A 23,007-nucleotide genomic window follows, 5' to 3' on the forward strand; every position below is an offset into this window, starting at 1 on the left:
TCCATCAGTGTGTGTAATAAACGTATAATCGCGGTGATAAATCTCGAATAATCGTAAAGTTTTCTCGTAACGATGCAGTAAAGGAGAAGCGATTGACGTTTGATGGTTTTGCAGATACGCGATCGTGCGTTCCTTTTACGTTCTCGACATTGAGACACTCCATTGCATCTTTTAAAAAATCTTTAAAACGCCGCGCGTATGTTATATGTGCGCACACGTAACAATCACGCTCGCGAAGAATTTTTATGCTTGATTAATTGTACGGCGCACAATTTTGATTATTTAGCTATATCGTGAAAAAAGATTTCTGCTTTTTACGATTCTGCGCGAAACCTTCGCGGAAAAGCCCGAAGGGCATTTCAATCGTTCGTTCTTTGAAAGCTTTTCGAATGTCCTTTATATATTTTCGCGTTGTGTTGTATATGCGTCATTTATATTTTCGCGTCGCGGTTTTATTTGTGAAGCCCCGTGAAAGAACTCTCCACTTCCTAACGCGCCAAGTCACTCGACTTACGTTTCTTCCCGTCCCCTCGATATTTTATCCGTACTTTTTAGCATTAAATTTCCTGTTCAGCGTTCCGTATCGGAAGTAGACCCTTCGTCCGTGCTCCGTGTCGGAGGATTATAGCGCAGAAACGAAGACTTTTCGCCTCGTATCATATAATTTCGGCTTATGGCTATCTCCCTTAATGTTTCTCGTTTATACCACTCACGGCAAACGGTTTGCTCACATATTCTCGAGAAACGTGCGACAACTTCGGGGACAGTTTTTCCTCGCATACACACACACACACACACACACACACACACACACACACACACACACACACACACACACACACACACACACACACACATTTCAAGTCACTATACTTTATTTCCTTTTCATTTAAAGCTGATATGCCAATATGGTAAAAATATATCGTTAGATTTCAACATATGTAAAAATTAAATAATAAAAAGAATATTAATTTTTGTGAAAATATCTTTTTTATATACAGAAACAGCACGACAAGGTAGGTGAGTCTTCGTTTCTGTTCAAGAACTTTATCTCAAGAAAATCACCCTACACAGTTCTTCAAACTTTGGCAAGTCGCGAAACTTGGTATTCGTGATTTTGGTGTAAGAACAACGGTATGCGAAATTATGCCGATTAAGAATCCCCACCGCTGTACAAGGAGAGCCCGAATCCCGCCGGTGACTTTCGCGCGCGCGAGAAAGAGAGGGAACGGGCCTGTGATATTCCTACGAGTTAGGGCGCAGGATCGCGCAGTGCTGACGGTGCTTCCCTGTATTGCGTGTGTACGCTATTACAACCAGGCGAGGACGACGGCGTAGCGTAGGGTTTGTACGCGCCGCGGGGGTGCACGACGAGGAGCGAGAGAACGCGCGCACGAAAGGGAGAGAGGAATAGTAAAAGGGAGGAGGGATGCTCGGTGAAGGAGGAGGAGGAGGAGGAGGAGGAGGGAAGATGAGCGAGAGAACGAGAGGGCCGATCGAGAGGGTGAGAGCAGTAGGGGGAAACGGAGCACACGGTACGGAGCAACCCCCATTGCCTCGCCAGTGGTTCAGTCAGCGTTTCGCACCGGTGTCGCTTCGCTTCGCTCCTCGCTCGGGATTACCCTCGGGTACGTCCTCGTGCACATCCTCGCGTGCCCCCCAGTTGTCTCGCGAGATCAATGAGCTTGCGACGTATCGGCAGCCACGTATCCGGGCCTTGTTCTAGTAAATCGCAGCCGTAAAGCCAACCGTGACGGCACGGCAGAAAGCTGCCGGGAGAAAGAGCTAGTCAAGCTTGATAATCGAAGCTGCCACTTGTCGCTGTAGCTAGAGATAAAGAAAGCAAAAGGAGGGAGAAGAAGAGAGAGAGAGAGAGAGAGAGAGAGAGAAAAGGAGGGCGAGAGAAAGGGAGAGTGAGTCGCGAAAAGTGCCAGAGCGTGGACACGAGATCGAAAGAGGAAATCGAGGACCTCAACGGGTCCTTAACGTTCACGACGGTGTATGTCTCGGACCCTGTTTCTCAGCTTTTCCTCCGGCAACGCTTTGTCTACGTTCCTGAGGTAAGTAGCGGACATTTGTGATAAGAGAATGCCGAGTCTATGCTTGCTAGTTGTATCGTACTATACTGTGAATCATTTTGCCCTTGCAATTTTAGAGTTTTGCGCTAATAAAAGTCTTTTAAAATATCCAATTGGTCGATATCTATGAAAGTAATTTATGAACTTTAATGTTTACGCGGATTACTTATCGAGCATTTTCTTTAATACTAACTCTGAAATCAATTTTTTTTAATGGGAATATAAATAACTTTCTATCTTTCTCTCTCTCCCCCTCTCTTCAGTAATATTCGAGACAAGATATATATTTGCTCTGTGCAATAACATTTAAGATGGAGAAAGTAAAGAATAAACGTAAAGAATAAACGAAAAATTTAAAGAACCAATTCGTCGATGCAAATATTCAATCAATCATGATTATTAAGTGACTGTGATAGACGTGTTAAAGCGTTCATCCTAAACGTGTTAAAACGTTCCACTTTAACGTTCGCTCGAATATCATATATCCGTTCAGTGATATATTGGTGATGAGAGATGTCTTGAAGGAAAAGCCCTCAGTTCGTGATTTGATCTCCTATTTGCTCAATGTTCTGTCAGTCCGTTTGGCAATCCTTTCAAGCTCTCTTGTGCTTTCGGCTCTTTATATGATGTCTTAATCTCATTGCTCCGAAAGAAGAAACTTTTCGGGCATCTCTTTGTGGAAATTGTAAAATCTCAAACCTTGGTAAGTTGCGAGGAAATAAATTCTTCCAAAGGCACCAGTTATTAATTATCGGCCAATAATTTCAGTTAATATTCACAAAAAATCATATTTTTGGTAAAAAAAAAACATTTTATATTCGATATTTCATATAATCTCTTCTACTAGAGATCGGAGTATTTATTTCTGATTGTATAGATTTATCATGTTTCTCTGTCTCTCTCACATTTGACATATGATGAATTGGATTACATCAATCTCACGTCAGTATTCTAGAACTTTGTCCATTTTGTGTGAAATTAATGGCTGGTGCTACATCGTTTCTTTAAAAAATAAATGGACACCCACGATTTATGAAAATATTAAGCTCTCACATATTTATTTTGCAATAAAGCTCGAATATTTTTCTATTTAGAGCTTTTATATAAGAGAATTAAAAAACATAGGATTAAAGAACGATGGAGTTGCGTGCATGGCATGAAAAATATCATTTCTGCAAAAAGCAATATAAAAGGGTGCTAATTGTCACTTCTCTGTAAATATCAGATTTAACGCGCAGTTTTCTAAATTTTACATCTCGCTGTAAAACCGATTTAACTACAAAAAAAAAACAAAAAAAAACCATCCACTTCGCGGCCGATCATAAAACATAAAGATTTTCCGCTAAGAGGTCGAGATAATTTCTTAAAAACGTATAGCATAACTCTGCGTACGTTATATATGCCTTCCGCAAATAGCGCAGTCCACACACATATATCGCTACTGCGCAATATTTTTTACTCCTTCGAGAAAAACGCGCGGCTTTGAAAGAGTTAATAATTATGTGCTCGTGTAGCACGAATTTTATTGATTCGCGCGAGCCGTAGGTCGCATCATGCGCCTCGTAATAAGCCATTAGGACACGTGCTCGTATCTGAAAACGTGACATTTCAGTGCAGTTCCGAAATATCGCAGGACTGAAAGGACTGTAAAGCTGAAGCTTATGTCCGTATTTTCCGATAATCAATATTAGACATCAGGTCGGTTTGCGAACGGAATTTTATACGTAAGCCAAAACACAAGTACAATTCGTAATCATACAGTTCGCCAGTTATATAGGAGATACCGACGTAATTGTTTTCTTACGAATTCATTGGAAATATAAAAGAATGCAGTCTTCTGTTTCATAAACCAAAATAAGTATATTTACCATTAATCGTATTATCATACATCGAGAGAATTGTTTCGCAATCATAACGAGAACGCCATTCCTCGTTGTATTCAAGCTCGCGCTTCATTTGCTATAGCTTGTGCGGTTGATAACACGATCTGCAATTGAACAGACGTGACGCCCAAGTTCACTAAAGCCTCGCAAACTCGTCTTGGACTTGGGCCAAATCGAAGTGCCATAGCACCAGCGTCGTCGTGCACATAACTATATGCGCCCGAAACAGCTGTTAACCCGACTTGTTGCACCGTCAACAGACGTATCCGCACGCTGCAACTGGTGAATTTCGCCGCGCGAACACGTAACCAGGTCTCTTGAATATAATTATAAGCTACAAATATTGGAATCACAATATTCACAATATCCGAGTTTATAAAGTCGAGATACTGTGACGGCTGGGTTGAACGGAAACTATCCCAATACATTATTATATTAGATCCACGGGAAATCAAATTAAATCTATCACTTTTATATTTTTTTCACGTAAACTTTTGAAGAACAATTAAACTTTCCTCTTTCTCTCTTTCGTTCTAACTGAAATATACCTAAATACCGTCCATTCAAGGGCAAAGAATAACAAATGTCTAAGTTGTTCGAAAAACTTCAGGAAGCATTAAGTTGATTGGCGATGCAATTGACATATATAGACATCAGCAAACGCAGATGTACGTTTACTTATCGATTTGCTTTCTCAAGTGCATGTGTAATATCGATTATTTTCAGTTTAAAACACATTTGGCTAGAACAAAGTATCGCAGGAAAGTACGGATATATTATTTCTGAAATCTGCTCGACTTCTCGACCCAATAACCGAATTTATCGCACCTGCGGGATAGAGGTCGTGGAGAAAACTCTAGCTATTTCAGGAAGTAGGCTACGCGCGCGAAGACACACAGAATCTGCAACGCTTGTAAATGCATTCACACAATTGCACGACGTCGTCGTCGCGTCGAACCTTGGAACCTTGGTTCGCGACTACGCCACTGAGACACACAAAAGCAACGAAGTTCGGCTTTAGTTCGGCGAAGAGACTCCGACGGAGGAAAGGAAACTATTTTACGATGGGAAAAAAAGACGTAAATTTCCAATAGGCCGCGGTGTCAAATTTCTCGCGGTACATCGAGCACCGTGTCTCTGTGCGATGCGCTTTTGTGCATGCTTCCGATGCATCGCTGCATCGTTACGATCGTTATGACACGCGAATTTTCGGTTCAAATGACAATCGTTCGGTCGGACAGTATCGTTATCTCGTTACACGTGTCGCAAGAAAATAACGCTGGCATATGATACAACGGTAAATAATAAAAATATTTGTGTGTGCTCCGCTGCCATATACCTTCATCAAGTCTTAATTTAACGCAGTTTATTTTTCATTGTATATTGGTTATCGAATTTGCGATCGATATTTCCTCGGGGGGAGAATTCCTTCGCTTTTTAATATTCGATATCGAATATCTTGGTACCTCGAATTAAAATTCTCAAGAAAAGTAGACCTTGACTTGAGTTTAGATGGACAATGAAGTTTCGTTATTCAATTTCCCGTCGAAAGCTTAGTTCATAAGAGGAAGGTCCCTTACTTTCAAGCTCTTATAACTCTGTAGCTGTCGATGCCACGACATTTTCACGAAGAAGAGAAAAGATTAATTACAAATTACATTTGTCAGTCTGCCACGAAAATTAATTTACCAAAACTTCTGGCCCGGATATTATAACAAAATTCGTTTAACGGGATTCTGTGGAGATTTATCTCGATATTAGGTAACTAAAAACAACAGAAGTTCGGCTGAGTGATTACAGTCAATTATCGAATCATCGACATCCGATGCGGGATCATCGTGCTTTTTTTTTGTGTTCCATCTGTCGCACGCAACACGTATACATGGAGGACAAAAGCGTATGAATAAACGAAGAGCGCTCGTCCAGTCAGAGTATGGCGGGTGTGGTTGTTTAGTCGCGATTGTCGATCAATAGAGACAATCAAGCTGTTAATTACCGGGACGTGACTAACCGTCGGTTAAAATTCGGTGTCGAGCTTTTCGTCGATTACATCGTCGCGTGAAAGCTCCCCTCGCTAACTCGGGCGACGCGCGGTCTGAAAATAAACTTGCGTCGTCGTCTCGACGTCGTTTCCTCTAAAATTGCGCGCCTCACTCCATGTTATATTATGCCAGATATACCGACGCAAAATCTTCCGCTTGCATAAGAGAGTATATATAGTCGCGGTGGAAATTTCACGTTCAACGGACGACCTATACAGGGTGTCCGCGCTTCCTTTCGCCCACGATTTCCTTGATCTCACTTTCTGGGGACGATCTAATGAAAATTTAATTAGACGTAATCTGATTCCAGTACCTCTTTCTAGTTTAAATATCTAACGCAATTACCCTCCATTTAAAATTAGCCGAAGAGTAACGCGACAATATTCTTACCTCACGAATGATCTAGATTTTTAACTTGAGAGCTCTGTTGACGTCCAAATATTTTTTTTCTAATTATTTTTAGGCAATATTTCGAACTCGACCGAGTATTCGTGGGTAGAACACTTCGGGGACATCCTGTATATATTATATACGCGGGTGCTGACGAAGTTACTTCCGGCACGTTAACCGCGCAGGCATTCTTCAGCCATCACGGTTGATGTTGAGACTAGTGCGTCTATCTATGTGACGCTCGCTCTCGTAAACTCGTGAATCGCTCTCAGCCCTTGCTGCTATCAGAGATTGTTACTTATACTTCAACACATGTCTGTGAAACAGCGAAAGCAACAATGCCAGCGACAACAGCGTATAGTCGCGGCTCGAGCTCGCAAATGAAATAACAGTCGGCGAGAGCCCAATCAGATTACGGCGCGAGCAAGCAAAAGCACTCAGTGGTAGAAACGCTAATAGCAAATAGTTAGTCCCGAGTTAAGTAACGACGCGAGACACGAGTGGCAAGAATGCCGGAGGGAAAGATAGGCACAGCAATAAGAAGGAGAAAGAGAGAGAAAGGCGGAATTACTTTTCTACTCGAAACGGATGGAACAGCGTACCCGTACCGTCTAATTACGACGAGCAATTTATTGGCGAATTGAGAACTCTGGAGATTCGTCTTCATTCGATTATCGCGTGAATTAGACAGATCTGTGATACAGTATTCGACATCGCGTTGGCAATATTGTCGTTGCATTATTGGATACACGTGCGCGATGATACACGAAAAGAACAATGTTCCTGAAGTATAATACGTAAAAATTAGACCAGATACAGGCTCTGAAAATAATTATGCAAAATGCTCAAGCACGATGATAATGCTGCGGAAAGTTTTTACATTCTAGCAACCAGCTTGAGCATCCTACATAATTATTTTGATGGTCGAACATAATTATTTTCATACCTGTACCTAGTTAAATTTTTAGACATTCAGCAAAATCGTTCTCTCGGTGTATATGTTAAATTAATAACAACAGAGATTATATACATGAGTATTACGTATTACCCGAGAGAATAAATTGAAAATACTGCGCTGGATACCTGGCAGTTTTTCCAGATGAGATTTCAAAACCGGACATAAAATTTTCAGGAAAGAAACCGGCGTTTCCCTCTCAGGGGAATATCTTTTAACCGGCGGCTTTAACCATCTTGCCTCGCGGCGATATCAGAACGAACGACCTGGCGGTAAAGGGTATCAGCCTGGGATTAAATGGGGCGTAGTAATCGTTTATGCCGTAATTATATATACTTGCATAATTCTAGGTTCATATAATATCACTGCTCTCGCCGCGACAAAGATTATATATGAGGGCGTAGTCCGCCCTCGCACGCGCGTATGTGGCTAGCAAGTTTTTAATCGCGTACCAAATCGAACGAGTGAGATACACAGCGGCGATTAACGAATAAATTAAATATCATGGTACGCGCTGTCAGCAACAGTGTACCGTTCTAATCGTTTGTCACGCGAAATATACAGTAGAGCTAAATAAAATATATCGTTAAATTAAATATATTCAGTGCATCTCTCTCATAAAATACACGAATGACACAAGTGGCCCGATATAAACGATTTATAAATGCAGGCGGACAATTGCGGACAGCAGAATTTCCGCTCGTTTGTCATTGTACTTATTCTTTGCAGCGATAAACAAAACGTCGCGTCGTATAATCGACCGCTTCGAAACGGTGTGATAATGCCGCATATTATCACAAATTTCGTTAAGCTGCGTACAAGCTTCGAACAACCCGCGCGAGAATCCCTATACCTCAGGCGCGAGTTCGGCCGGTTGCTCGGCCAGAAAATATTATGTCACTAAATCGTTAACATGGATGTTTAGCCAACGTTGACGGGCGAGAATCCGCTTAGTGTTATTAAACCACGTAGCATTGAGAGAGGATGCCGCCGAACGCATGTCCCGCTGAGGAGCGACGGGCGAGCAGCGTCGTCATAATCCGATTGCCGATGTTGCTGGTACGGTCCGGACAACCGATATACCTTGTTGCTCGATTGTATCAGAACCTGGTGGGTCGAATCGCTGGCGTTAAGAGATCAATGTTTCTCAAACCCTCGCGTGCTGACGAGAGCTTTGTCGTAGTGCACAATCGTAAAATCAATATAGCATATACGCATAGCATGTAGATATTTGTTGCTCATTTTTCCTGCGTTTGCATTGTGCCACGTCGCGATACGAAACTATGTGGTAAACATGAAATACACTGAGCCAACGCATTGCAAGTATAACGTGTTCTTTGGGGCATAGGACCTGGGTATTAGACATAGAAACCGATATATTTTTTTAATACAATCGTTAAATAGTGAAATCTATACAGCTAACAGCATGCAGTTATCTTTTAATTTAATCTTTTCTAAAGAAGTTGTAATAGAATCTGCACGCCTTACTGGCAGACTCCTTGGTTAAATTTCTAATGTCGCTGATGGTGCAAAAATATGCAACTGATGCATCGATCAGATAAAATAGAGCCCGAATCTGTATAGATTCGATCGGAGCAATTATTAGAAGGAATAGATAAGGGATAATAATACGAGTGGTAACATCTGCATTTACATAGTCCCTGCAGTTTAACGTGGTTTCTATACTCTATAGTGCCATCAAAGGCTGCCTATTACCATCTGCAGTATTCATAACCAGACCGCGAGCAGACAGTTGTTACTTCCCTAGAGAATCGCTACTATTTTCGACAGAGATCGAGGAATTAAAAGAAAAATCAACACGATGAAAGAAGGCTGCTTCAGTTATTATACATCACCGATATTCACGTATCTATATAATCATAAAGCGTTAATTCGCGCTTCACCAACAGCTTTCGCGCTTGAGCGAAACGTAACGCTTACTTGCTTGTTAAAAATAAAATGGCAAAAACTCGTGGTAGCAAAAGGTAAATTCTAATTTAACGGAAATTGAACTCTTTCTGGAATTTCGTACAGAAATAGTCAAGGAAAATATCAATCTTGATTTCTCATGTATTCGATCTAATTCTAGAAGAGAATAAAAATGCAGTAGATCTCCGAGATTAAAGTTAACCGACTTTGCTGAAACCGTTCATAAATCCTAAAAATAGTAACAGGGTCACGTTCGACTTTTATTTTGAGAGATATTTGCACGGCGAAAAGAACAGATACGCGAATAAAAGTACAGAAAATGTCGATGTCACTGGAGACGTATCTCGAGACGGATAACACTCCCTCGTCACACTCGCACGGAAGTAAAACATGACGCTAGAAACGATCCGACGATCTATACGCCGATATGCGAAACCTTCCCAGTATTTTGCTTTCCGCGCGTTTATTGTTAAAGTGCGACGAAAAAACGTAACCCCATTTCCTTGGCGCGGAACAGAAATAAACCATTACCGAGGTAACAATAGCCCTCGACACTGAAACAATTGCGGTCAGTAATTGCGCTCTTGCTCGGAAATTTAAGAGTTGAGAGACGCGTTAATGGCCTAAATACCGCAAATAGGAGCCCGGACGATGTCCGAGATAAAGATAAAACGAAGTTCTAACCGGTCCTACGATTTATATCGGCCATTTGCTAAACGACAACGAGTGTATCGAAGTGATTCGTATAGTTACCGTCGTGGGACATGGCACAGATGAAACACGGTTTACGTTCAATTTCATTCAGAATGAGTTACATATCTGAAGAGGCAGAGAGAAAGTAAAGGAGGCGTGCGACGTATTTTAAGGTAGTCGTCTCGTCAGGGCATGTATTAGATATAATGTTTTCGATTTCGGATTTTATATCAAATTATATGATCAGCTTTGCAGTCGATTTTTTCTCTCTGTGGCTCCTTACCGACTATTTACTCTAGAAAATCGATCTCGAAAATCACAACGTTTGCATTACTTCGTACAGACGGCCAGAAAAAGAAGGCTCTATCACGCCGCGGTTTTAATCACATATTTTCGCATTTTTCGATTAGATGAAGTGAGAAAAAAAAACATTTCTTTTTGTACATTAGATTTCGAAGAATCTGATGCAACCATAAAATATACAGTTTACCGGAGATTTCGCTGCTAATTTTTTAGTTTATTTTAGTGAAAATGCGGTAATCGAGCAGACATTTTTTGGTCGAGGTGAGGTTGGGAAGACTTGGCAAGGCCGCTGGCTAATCACTGTAATTGCAGGTTATGGGGCTCGTCTTTCTTAGCCGACGTGGATAGTGATTGACACCCCTGTCATGCGTTTTGAAACCCTTTCTCGGTACGTGTCAAAATTCAATCGAAAAGTATTTTTCTCACTTGTAACCTTTCTCGACGACTCGCATGACTGGCTGATCAAAACGGAGTCAAATGAAAAAAAATCACATAATTTGGAAAAAGTTACATACTTTGTCACGTATGAAATTTTACACCATACGTCATAAAATTATTTTTCCCTTAGCAAAAATTGCCTGAAATATATTTCTGAACTTATAAAAACCTACAAACAGTCACATGACTAGCACGTAGCGAAACGCCTACCTTAATGGAGGCTTTAATAATTGCGGTCCACACCCTCGACACGCGGGCATCAGGTGTCCTATTTAAATATTTATAAAGCCTCACCTCTTGCATATCGTCTCGAAACCGAGGTACACGAAGCGGCACGTTGCCTTGTCCAGAAGTAAATTTGCCGAGCAACAACGACGACGAGCATCAAGTTTACTTCATGTATTTTTCAGCGGAACGTGTCCACAAAGATTCTCGTTTAACAATCCGCGTCGCTCTTTGCGAACCCTTTTTATTTATATCAAATTTTAGAGAAAATTAGAGAAATGAAAATTAATTCACTAATATTTGATGACAGTGTAATAATGAATTTCTATATTCCTGAAACCGAAATAATTTATGAGTCGTTATGACAAAATATTGAATATTATTTGCAAAAAATCATTTTAACAAGGATATAGTGTTTGCAAATTTAGCCTTTTGACGAGAAATCTTAAATTAAACACCTCAAGTAGCTCTCGCTATATCGTTCGTGAAGTAACACCGTTTCTGTCTCTTCTCTAATGAGTCTTATCAAACTATCGTGCGTAAAGCGGTGTTACGCGATATTCAGAACTTGCTTCGTTGCAATCATTAGTCCGCTATTCAGCGCGACCAAGTTAGAAATTCACGGCGTTAAGGATATAACGCATTCTACTACCAGTTACCTGTAACCAGATCGTGACTGTGAATATATTCAAGTCAAAGAATGAACTTTCCGAAGAACGCGAAGAATGTTATCGTTTATCGTGTGGGAAACATATCGTGCTTCTTGAACGTGAATAAAGTCTTTCTTGACACTGACGTGCGAGGAATATTTAGTATTCAAAAGAGATGTAAATTTTCATACGATGAAAATAAATCCGACGTTATTCTTTTAATTAATGTGTGAAGATATGAAGAATTAATGCATTATATTAAGATAAACAACTTTAAATTTCAAAAAATGAAAGCTCCAGCAAAATCTATTTTTTTCTAATTAATATGCATCAATTTAAGGAAGTATACAGAACAAAATATTGTTTGCATTTCTCTTTACTTTATAATGGCATAGCTTTATAATGGTTTTCGTAAATTACATCCACTGTACGTGACAATGTTGACCTCTTGAAGTACCTTTTAATGAAAAAAATTGATTACAACGATATGACGTTTATGGGCATTTTGTCTCATTCTATGTGTTTTATTATTGCACGGCCATTTAAATAAAAAAAACATAGACAGGAACAAATATTTTTCAATTAATTGAAATACGAGACATATGTATGTATTTTCCGCGGGTGATGCAGCGAGTGTGCGAGAATGTGCAAAGCGTTTCAAATTTATCTTAAAATATTCTTGAACATATTTTTGAGGAACCTGAACCCTCCAATTCCCAAGATACCTATATATCCTGCTGCGCGAGGTTCCCCGCGTTTATTTAGTATACGCTCCCTTTAAGCTTTTTCGTCAATACGACAAGCATTCTCGTTCAACTTCATCATCAAAATATGTGATATGAAATATGCGAATATCGAGTACGACATTCAACGAGGTCTTATCGGGGATTACATAATTGTGGATATCATATTAAAAAGTATAAATGCACCATGGTTTACAGCCGCATTTTATATTCTCTTAATCTCCGGGAAGAAAAATTTTTACCATTTACCATTTATCATTGTTGTTGCAAGCAACTTCTGGATGTTCTAACGTCGGAGCAGAAAGCAAGGAAAACATTCAAGAGTGCTCGCACAGACACTGAAATGTGTCTGAAGCACACTCACCTCTTCTCTTTATTCTCCTTCGCCGCTTTCATAAAAGAATTTTTGTCGAAGTCTTCCGCCACGAATCAATTCAAGAAAATCCAATCGGGATTCGTGTTCCATGCGTTCATGCTCGAATCTCGAATATCCCATTCTTCTTGCACTTTGCGATTTCTTGGGAATACGATGTCGTCTGCATGTCTGGACATGGTTGCCATCTTCTTATTTATTGGAAGACTGAAGCTTGAAAATACTGGAGATATTGTTCGTTGAGTTGTGTGAAATACGTGCGAAGAATCATGTGACGCTTTGTTAAATTCACAAATTTAATGTTTGTTTAGGCAAAATCACAGTGGGTTTTTCGAAATTTGATGCAGTCTCGCGAAAGATACGCCCCATCGAAACTTGATATGAAATGTAAATGACCTGCCGGAATTTATATTAAAAAATAGAAACACAAACGACACTACTCCTACAATTGAAATATTTGTGTATATTACTGTTAACGCTTGTATTATATTTGTATTAAATTATTTTATATTAGTTAACGTTTGTATTTTTATATTTACAAAAAAGATATTCCAATCTTTATAAATATATACAATTTAAAAGCAAATTTTAAAATAGGCCAAGAGGCAATACTTTTATGTAGCGATATTTTCCAGTGCCAGAATCTCATTTCGACTAATTAAATGGGAATGTGGAAACTTTGACATATATACACAACTTCCAGATATACGCACGTGTCCCGAGAGTGTGGCAAAAGCACTACGGTATTAAGGGCTGATGTGTCCGCATTTACGGACGTGCGGTGTAATTCTCGTTTTCTCCAGCTGGAGGCGTGCGGCCGACTTCTGTGCTGCGTGCAGAGGCTCTGCAGAAGCGGAAGTGCAACCGACGAGCCTGCCGAGCATCGAATCAACGCTCGCGGTCGGCGAGGAGCGCAAGCGGAGCCTGAGCTGGTGGAGGGTCAGGGTCCCTCGGGCCCGGAGGATGGAATGCTCGCTATGCCCGTCAGCCCGAGTCCCGCGTCCACCTCGTCACAGGAGGACGCCTGCAAACCGCCGCCGCGCAACTGCTATCGTCTCGTTATGCTCGGCAGTGCCCGGGTTGGAAAGACCGCCATTGTAGCACGGTAAATGCCCGAAATCGATTGCGGCATTCAGCTCTTCAAAGCTTTTTCTTTTCTATTTTCTATTATAATTCTTCATTGCAATTTTTTGTAAATACGATACTATATATTTTATTTCTTTAATATTTCCTCAATTTTTTTTTAGTTACGTATATCTCCTAAATTTGTGAAGATATAGAGGATTTTATTTTCTGTATATCTTTTAGTTATTTGTGTTTAACTTTTACTTGAGCTCAACGTTTCCCATTAGAACTTAGCCGATCCAATACCTTCTGTTGTGCTTCCTATGTTTTGCTATTCCGTACGCTTCGTCCGTTCGGTCTCCTAAATCCTGGCAATCCTGCCCGACGTGCTCTCTTTCTTCATCGATTACTAATAGTGCGAAACAATGTCATTCAATTAATCTTTGAACCGTACCGGCCCACCACTACGTGTCGCATTGCTGTTTTCTATTGTTATTCGACCGCCTGCCATCGTGCGATAGGGTGTCGAAAAACTGGCCGCCACATGTTCCTGATGGGAATAAAGCGTAATCCTTCCGAATTGAATTGATCTGTTAAAATTGCGACCTAATCATATTTCTTTTCTCATCGTCGAATTGGACCGGAGAGTGGCCGCAAGTTATTAAGGAGACGATGAAATCCCTGGCCACTGCCGCTGATATTGCACGTCGATTAATGTCGCGGTTCCGCGAAATGTCGAAAATTCGGCCAGTTCGAAGTTACGTCGACCAACCGAAATTGACCGCAATTACGTGACCCCCGCATACTAAGTGAATTTTTCGTTTATATGCGCGTAGATAGCAATCTCTAACGAGCCCATTTAAAAATTCGAGACAGATGCTTATTCTCTCGTCCACAAACGTGACTCTTTAAATACTCGGTGCTACGATTAATCCCGTGTTTACCATCCCCGTTCGTCGGGCCCGTATCTGTTTTGAAGAATATACGTTTACATTGATTAAATTTTGGAAATGCTTTTTTAAGCCATTTTTTAAATCGTCCACCACACACAGAATCATAAAATTATCAAATTATGTTCTATCAATCGACCACATAAAAAAAAATGGAAACGGAGTTAAAATTTGAAACTCGAAAGATAACGAGTGAAAGAGAGATAAAAAAAAACGTGAAGCCTAAAATAACGAATCGTTCATGGATAAAATCGGTGCCGCTCACGTTTCAGATTTCTGTTCAACAAATTCGAGGAGAGCTACACGCCGACGATAGAAGATTTTCACAGGAAACTTTATAGGATCAGAGGCGAGATTCATCAGCTAGATCTTCTAGATACAAGCGGAAACCATCCGTTTCCGGCGATGCGACGATTGTCTTTCCTGACGGGTAAGTCCATCGGCTTATCTCCCCGGAGATATGCGCTGCTCCATTTCAAGTTAGTTGCATTCAAGATGCCGCAAAGTATTCGCACGCATATTTCCGCGAAATATAAAATTTTCATTCTCGGCAACGACGTTCCGCTTTTATATCGCGGCGAAAATTGGTTCGAGAAAAATTAATGGATATTTGACTCTTGTATGAGCATGTAAAAAATTGTGCACGTTAGCGAGTGACGTGTTGCAAATGCACTGCGATGCATTTTATATGAAAATACGCCAGACTGCGGTAGATATGAAAAAAGAAGGCGTCACAAAAAGATGTTTTCTGCCACGAATATAGTTTCGTAAATCTTTAAGCATTCGAAAAAACGCGGTTGGTGTATACGAGACGAGGCTTCATCTAAAGATTAACACCCTATACTTTTATCCCGACACATCTCTCTCGACGGCCGAGAAAACTTTCGTTCTTCGATGTGACGTAAGAATGTCTAGAACGATACCGATATTATGAAGAAAATCGTACGAGCATTTTCTGTCGTCGGATTCGTGCTTCGCAAGTTTTACGACTCTCGGCGAAATCTCATACCCTCAACAACGATAGTTCACTACGTCCTGCACACGGGAAAAGTTCGAGGGAGACTGCCCGGGGTGAGTGTCGAACCGTTACTGCTGGAATTTCAGCAAAGTTCAAATATGAAATTACACGAGTATCATGTGGTTGCGATTAATTTTGCAGAAGTCTAGGCGAGAATTATACATCCAACGTTACGGTAAAAATCCGATTTCTGATAGATTAAGCATTCAGGCCGGAATCAATTCCACAGATACAAAAAAGCAGCTATACTTTAATAGTTTACGTCATCTATTTATTCCTTCTTCGTTTGTATCGTTCTGTTAAAATTGTTTTAATAAAGAGTTGGATAACAGAGATTAGAATATATATTTTAAATCATAATTTCTTCTTTTTCTCTTCAAACGACTATTTCTTATATTTTTTTCATTTTGATAATAATCTATACATATAAAAACAAATGTCCTAACTAACTGACTGACTGACTGACTGACTGACTGACTGACTCATCAACACCCAGCTCAAACTTCTAAAAACATGAAATTCGAGGAGTATATTCTTTTTACATAACATAAGCACTCACTATAAGGAATTTTTAGAAATTCGATTCCTAAGGGAGTAAAAGAGGGTAAAATGTGTTTTTACCGATTCTTCAATATCTCTTAGGCCCGATGAGATATCGACTTGGTTTTTTATTTAAAGTATATTAGTTACACACACCCACACACACACACACACACACACATACCGTAGCGAGGCACGGGTATCAAGCTAGTATAATATAAACTGACTGGTGACAGGCTCTGCAATGTTACTTTGTCTAATCGAGGCTGTCTATATACGGTACACATAATCCCTTAAGTACGATTGATCGTATTTAAGCTGCATATTAGGGAGACAATACTATAGCCAATCTCCATCACAATATTCAATGCATTAAACGAAAATGGGATATTCTGGACGAGTAACTGAGGAACGAGGGATGAGACGACGATATCGACAGTATCGAAGGACGTGCTTGTGAAAACGTGGGAGAACGTATATGAGAGGGTACGTTCGCTCGATATCTCGATTTCGTCCACTTTCCCTTTTCTTCGCCACCCGGTAGCCTTGCCCCTGCGGCTACACGACGAAACCGTTTGTGCTCCGCTGATTTTGCGCGTAGATCTCCCTTGTCGCTCGTCATCTCGCGTTGCCATACCTGTACCCGATAACCTGATATCGTATCATGCTGTCGAATGCGCGACAATTGCATTAGTGTCGCGGTTGTCAAGATGGATCGAGGGCAGGGCAGGGCCTCCCAACTGAAAATACATATTTACGCTCGGATAATACATACATACATACAAACGTCACGTCGACCGGCGTAGAACGTAATCTAAGTTATGATCTATGCGTATAGTATGCAATTCCCAAAACGTCACTATATCTGCCAAGACAATTGTAAACGACTATATAGCGTGACACGCTCACTTGGAACAAAAAATTAATTCTGCATTTAAAAATTTGATAAGTGTGTCTAATACAATCTGGTTTATTTGCTTTCATTATATTGCTAGCTGTATTCCTACCAAAAAATTCTTATAACAATTTCAATGAGAACGTAGTAAAAATATTTTAGGATCAGAAAGGATAATTCATAATTTTATAATCGTATAAACAATTTTTTTTAATAAAACACTCCTCAAAATTAACGCGATCCGAAAATTTCGGCAGCAGCAGTTTGCTCTCGGAATCTGGCTATCCCGTCGCTGTTTTAGGCGGAGTTTCACAAATTGCATCGGACAGAACCGATACTCGCCTCTCAGTTATTGCACTACATGCGCCTGGAAACGCGATGTATCGTCGCATGTTGCCAGTAAAGTTGACCTCACGTAGGAGCGCTCAGTAAAATTAGACACGTAAATCCAAAGAATTTTTAAATTGCCGTCCGCATGTGCGGAAATCAAGAGAGCCACCGTCGATGGGAATTTCATCGCGGCGTGTTCAGTTTTGTATTCCGTCCGGCGCTCGTGCCGTCGGAAATTCCGTCGTATTCGACAAAACGAGTCACGACTCCACGTTTCGCCTTTGCATTTTTCTCGACGCTTCACCAAGAACTCTTAATAATTCACAGATCGGCCGATTGCCAAAAACATTTCGCGCATAGATATGCGCGCATTACCCTGTGAGCGATCGTTTTTCTTTTACGCGACCATTACATTAGTAACGCTCACATAAATCTTTTTTTTTTATGCATCCCGATTGATGTATAATTTATATATAGACAGATGTTTCTCAAGTTTTCTAATATTTGTAATATAACTGTAAAATAACTGTTGTGAAAAACATAACTGCCTTTTCGCAAACGCGATACACTCGCCTATATAATCTAAGATCAACTTACACGTTGAGAGAGGGTATTAAAAAAGGTTTCCGCGAGCCGCGAATCCGTTGTCGGAATACGGTTGAACGCGATATGACCCCGATTCCAAGACAATGAGCCTCCGTTGCGAGAAGAGAGAATTCCTTTCGACACCAAAGACACGAACTTTGCCGCATAATGGCTGACATACATATATTTTCATCTCGCGGCGAGGACAATATCGGGCCTGCCTTGCGTGTTTCGCGGGAATAAGATGTCTCGCGACGCTCCACGTAGTAGCCACGAAGCGACAAGATTTTCGAAATATGGAGGTCGGGTCTCCTAAGAAGTTCCTCGGTAAAACACGACACGTGGATGAGATGAAACTAAATGAATTAGGTGGACGAGCTATAAATGGATCGTCTTTGAAATTTGGAAATTGTATTTGTGAGTTAAATAAAATTTCTTACGTAGCAGGTTTAGGATAAGCATATCGCAAAGATATCTCGTGAAGTTAAATTAAATTTTACGAAATTTAATTGTGTACCAGCGGTGTTTACAATTTTGTGTTTCAATTATGTAATACATACCTATATCTTGATAAAAAAAAAAGAGAAGTCGCAGAGTTCACACGCAAGAGCGACATTATATATCTTTTTATGTCATCAAACCGATAATTAGAGGGATATGCATTTAATATATATAAAGCTATTCTGCTAAATTAATAAGAAAAATAAGAGTAATGAAATTATTAATGACGTGTAATAATTATAATTATTATACATTTTTAATTAGTAGATGATGCTAATTACTAAATGTATAATAATAATATCAAGAGACACGGTAGTGTCTCGCGCCAAGTACACGCGGAGCGAGACCGACCGTGACTCTTTTACGCGACGCGACGGGTTGCGAGTACCCGAGATGTTGAGATCTCGATGTTAATAACAGTAAATTTCTGGTGGCAAAACAAGAGAATGCCGAGGTCTTTTTAGACTCTATATTATTCACGCACAGTTAACGACAAACGTTATTATTATATGCGACGCTTAGCGGCATCTTTTAGCGAGAGGATATATGCGATAATAAAACCAAGTGGAGCGGTGTGTATGTTGGCAAAGCGACGTTATTACCGAGCTTATGTTCTATACGCTCGACTCGTCGAGTTTCCCATTGGACGAGCTTTTTGTCCGTTCACGAGAACAGCAAGTTGATCCTACTCGCCCTTTTGTTCGCGGCGCGTTTTTGTCGGAAACAAGCGGTAACAGCGCCACTCATAGACACAAGACCGGGAATCATTACGCCACTACCGTCCACAGAGTGGATTTATAAATACACGGGCCGCGCCTTTAATCATGGAAATAAATCCGTCAGGATAAATATTCATAATCCGTAACATACGCGTATCGCGTGACCGTTATAATTAGTCCGTATGCAATGGCGTGTAGCGACTTCCGTCCGGTTCGGGATAATTGCAACCTATGTCGTATAATAAAGCGTGCGAGAGCGGGTCGAAAATTCAAAATCGTGTTGGCGCCAGGGTTGTTGTTTTCAACATTTTGTTTAAATCCATTATTGGATATATTTAAATATACGTTTCTTAAAACATGTTTCAAACAAATGTTTAAAACATGTTTGTTTTCGTGCCTGTTTAAAACATGTTCAAAACTTAAAAAACACGTTGTTGTAACGAAAAAAAAACATGTTTCGTTTTTTCTTTTTAAACATGTTTTTTAGCAACCCTGGTTGGCGCAAGTGTCGCAGAAAAACCATTAAGTAAACTCGTCCGAGAAAATATGTAATTCGTTCGATTCGTGTACCATATTTATCCGTAACGTTAATATCCAACGATTCAACGTTTTGAGGATAAATACTCGCTGCGCGATCGAACAAACGACGTTCGGCCAGGTTCGAAACGATAACCGATTTCGCAGGGGACCTCTTCGTCGTGGTGTTCAGCATGGACTGTCGGGAGTCCTTCGAGGAAGCCATCAGACTGAGAGAGGCGATTCTCGAGACTAAAGTGAGCGCGACCCAAAGTGCCACGAAGAGCAGAAGGGCTCACTACAGTCTGAAGGTCCCTATGGTCATCGTGGGGAACAAATGTGATAAAGATGTAAAGTACGTTTTTCTCGAATCTGAATTTTTCCCGAATAACACCGCCTCATGTTCGCGTCTCTGAGTAACGCACAATTATTTTACTGACAAGTCTTTTGCTCCGTTACAGAACAGTCACGGTGGAGGAGGCCGAGCAATATTGCGTGAGTCAGGACGAGTGCTGTATCTTCGTGGAAGCTTCCGCGAAACGGAACTATCATGTGGACGAACTTTTTTATCAGTTATTCGTAGTGGCCGGTCTACCTCTGGAAATGGCTCCGAATCATCATAGAAAAGTACCGCTCACCTTTGGCTCGCCAACCATGTTGCCGCCGTCGCAGGTACGTAACAATTCTCAATACAGCGTTCAATACAACGCACTGCGTTACAGCGTAACTTCGTCGCGATTAATCAATCGTTTCTGTAATTGAAACGCGGAAAATTCGATTAGAGCTGACAAAGAGTGGAACGATGTGACGTTGTTCGCCTGGAGTCGCATCGCGATCGATTAAACCGGGGATTAGGTATACCTTCTCGTGAAATCGAGGAACGCGACGGCTGAAAAGCTTAAAAAAGCGACGCTTTTGTTTTTCCAGCCGCGACACAAAGCCACCCTCAGTATAAAACGTCGACTGAGCGACGCTTGCGGCGTCGTGGCGCCAAACGTGCGCCGTCCCAGCATAAGGACGGACTTAATGATCATGCGGACGAAGACGTGTTCGCTCGCGGCCGGGAACGAGAACAATACGCCAGGATCCAGGATCACGCTTAGAACAGGAAGAACGGAGTCCAGGAAGGCCTGCTCGATACAGTGATATTGCAAACGACTCTCATGCACGCGGACAAATCTCTATAAATATGATAACGCGTTTGAGAGCGATCTTCGGAAACGAGTATTATTATTTTATATCGTAACATTTGCATCTTTGCCTTTTATAACTTTACTACGATCGTTGTACGAGGTATTCTATTCTTTTTGCTTATATTAAGTTATTATAATTGGTTCTTACTATTATTAGTTAAAATCTTTAATAAAATAATCTATATGTACACATATGTATACATATATATATATATATATATATATATATATATATACATATATATACATATATACACACCACATTTCTAGCGAAACGAGAAAAACAAAGATAACTAAATTTGTCCAACGGAAACCTTACACGATATTGTGAATCATGCGACTAAAACTTTCAGGTTTACAATTGTCATACTTCACTGCAAATACGAAGATAAAGCGAAGCGAGTGCTCGCGAACGAAGATCGCCAAGGGGAAATCATATTTAAACCGACCACGCTACTCGCCTTAATTAATTAATGGAATATAGCTTTATAGCGTAATGTTCCGAAGGTAACGCGTATAATTAACTTAAGATGTGACCGGACAAGAGAAAAAGACAGAGAGAAAGTGCGGGAGAGAGTGAGAGTGAGAGGTAAGCCGTTACGTTAATTAATCGTTGTCGATCAAACGTTAAACGGGGAATCGATAACTCGACTAACATGGGCGAGATCGTTTGACATTCGATCAGAGGGTTCTCCGATAACAGCGAGATGATCGAATCGCACGAAAGAGAGCGTGTATTCCTCTTATTAGGTACAAATTTTTATCGAAATTATCTTTCAACAAAGAATCTTGACGAAGAATAGATCAATTTGCGCGATCGGTGAGTGAGAGGTTCGAGAAGTGTCAGCGTTGCATCAGTAATGAGAAAGATTGCGAAACGCGGTGAGAAAGCTTTTTACCGGATTAGTTAACTGCGCCCATCGTAGCCTTACTCGAGCTCCGACACGCGAAGGAGCGACGTTTATACTTCCGCATGAGATCTAGAGCGTTGTAATTTCATTAATAGCACTTGATTCAAGGAACGAATATTTGACCGTAGCGTCGTTCCTCTTCCGCTGAATCTCTTCGCGTATGCATAAATGTATTATATCGACTTTCGTTAAGGATAAATAGTCCTCCAAATTAATCTCGTTACTTTCATGACGTATCTCGCGCGTCCACAGTTCGCCGTTCGGTTTGCCGCTTTCGACGCGCCGCCGCGACCAACGAGACCGCATTGTTAACGATGAGACTCGTGTTACATGTACCAACATGCGTACAAAATCAATCGATATTTCCGTATCTCGACCTCCTTTTCTACGCATCTCGAACTTGTTGAAATGCATCGGGCGAGCGCGTGCAAAATTATCGCATCATCAAGTTACGTATGCATATTATTTAAATGTAATCAGATTAAAAAATATGTATGTAGATTTACAAATCCGAAAGCTCCGTGCCCGATGTTAACAACAGAGGATTTATTGTGAATATTCTGCGCAATTTTAGCTTTTCTTCTATGAAATTATGTGACGAAAAATAAGAGGTAAGTATATTCATCCGATAAGTGGAAGTTACTCAACGAATAAGATCGTGTTGGAAATTTTGTGAAATTTATCCGTCTTAGTTTACAGAGATATAACTTTTCCTGCCTGCGGCTCATCTCGAACGATGAAATATTATAGGCACGTAGATCTCTGTGTGTGTGTGTGTGTGTGTGTGTGTGTGTGAGTATTCGAGTGGATACGTATTCTTTCTCTTTCCATAGACTCGGCTATAGTTACTCTATAAGGTACAATCAACTTGACCAATTAAGCAGCCCGTAAGTCGACTCTGACCGAAAACAAGCGCAAAGCTTCATTCGGCGGAGTTACGTGACACGTGTGCTGCGAGTGGTAAAGATAAGCAAGAAAAAAAAGGTTAGTCGCGGCATGCACAATCATGTTCGCATTTTGTATCGAATAAAATAACATTTTCTCCACGTCCTCGCACGATTTTCTGAGCCGTATATACTTAT

General features: G+C 40.6%; 1 protein-coding gene across 1 annotated transcript; it reads left to right on the forward strand.

The window, feature by feature from the left end:
• The first annotated feature begins 1,802 nt into the window (after positions 1–1,802).
• On the forward strand, positions 1,803–22,515 carry LOC143893372 (GTP-binding protein Rhes). Its single transcript, XM_077398650.1, has 6 exons — positions 1,803–2,060; positions 13,506–13,807; positions 14,990–15,147; positions 19,990–20,176; positions 20,283–20,493; positions 20,749–22,515. Exons 2-6 carry the CDS (start codon positions 13,671–13,673, stop codon positions 20,965–20,967), a joined length of 912 nt encoding a protein of 303 aa, XP_077254776.1. The 5' UTR covers positions 1,803–2,060; positions 13,506–13,670; the 3' UTR covers positions 20,968–22,515.
• The last annotated feature ends 492 nt before the right edge of the window (positions 22,516–23,007 follow it).

This window comes from Temnothorax americanus, unplaced genomic scaffold (assembly GCF_048541705.1).
Source record: "Temnothorax americanus isolate GAGA-0224 unplaced genomic scaffold, ASM4854170v1 Scaffold12, whole genome shotgun sequence".
Lineage (NCBI taxonomy): Eukaryota > Metazoa > Arthropoda > Insecta > Hymenoptera > Formicidae > Temnothorax > Temnothorax americanus.

Bases quoted from the DNA above. Each gene is read 5' to 3' on its own strand.
- LOC143893372 (XM_077398650.1), top strand. From the start codon at position 13,671: ATGCTCGCTATGCCCGTCAGCCCGAGTCCCGCGTCCACCTCGTCACAG. The intron at 20,177-20,282 runs GTACGTTTTTCT...GCTCCGTTACAG, and splicing joins AAATGTGATAAAGATGTAAA to AACAGTCACGGTGGAGGAGG. The intron at 20,494-20,748 runs GTACGTAACAAT...TTGTTTTTCCAG, and splicing joins CCATGTTGCCGCCGTCGCAG to CCGCGACACAAAGCCACCCT.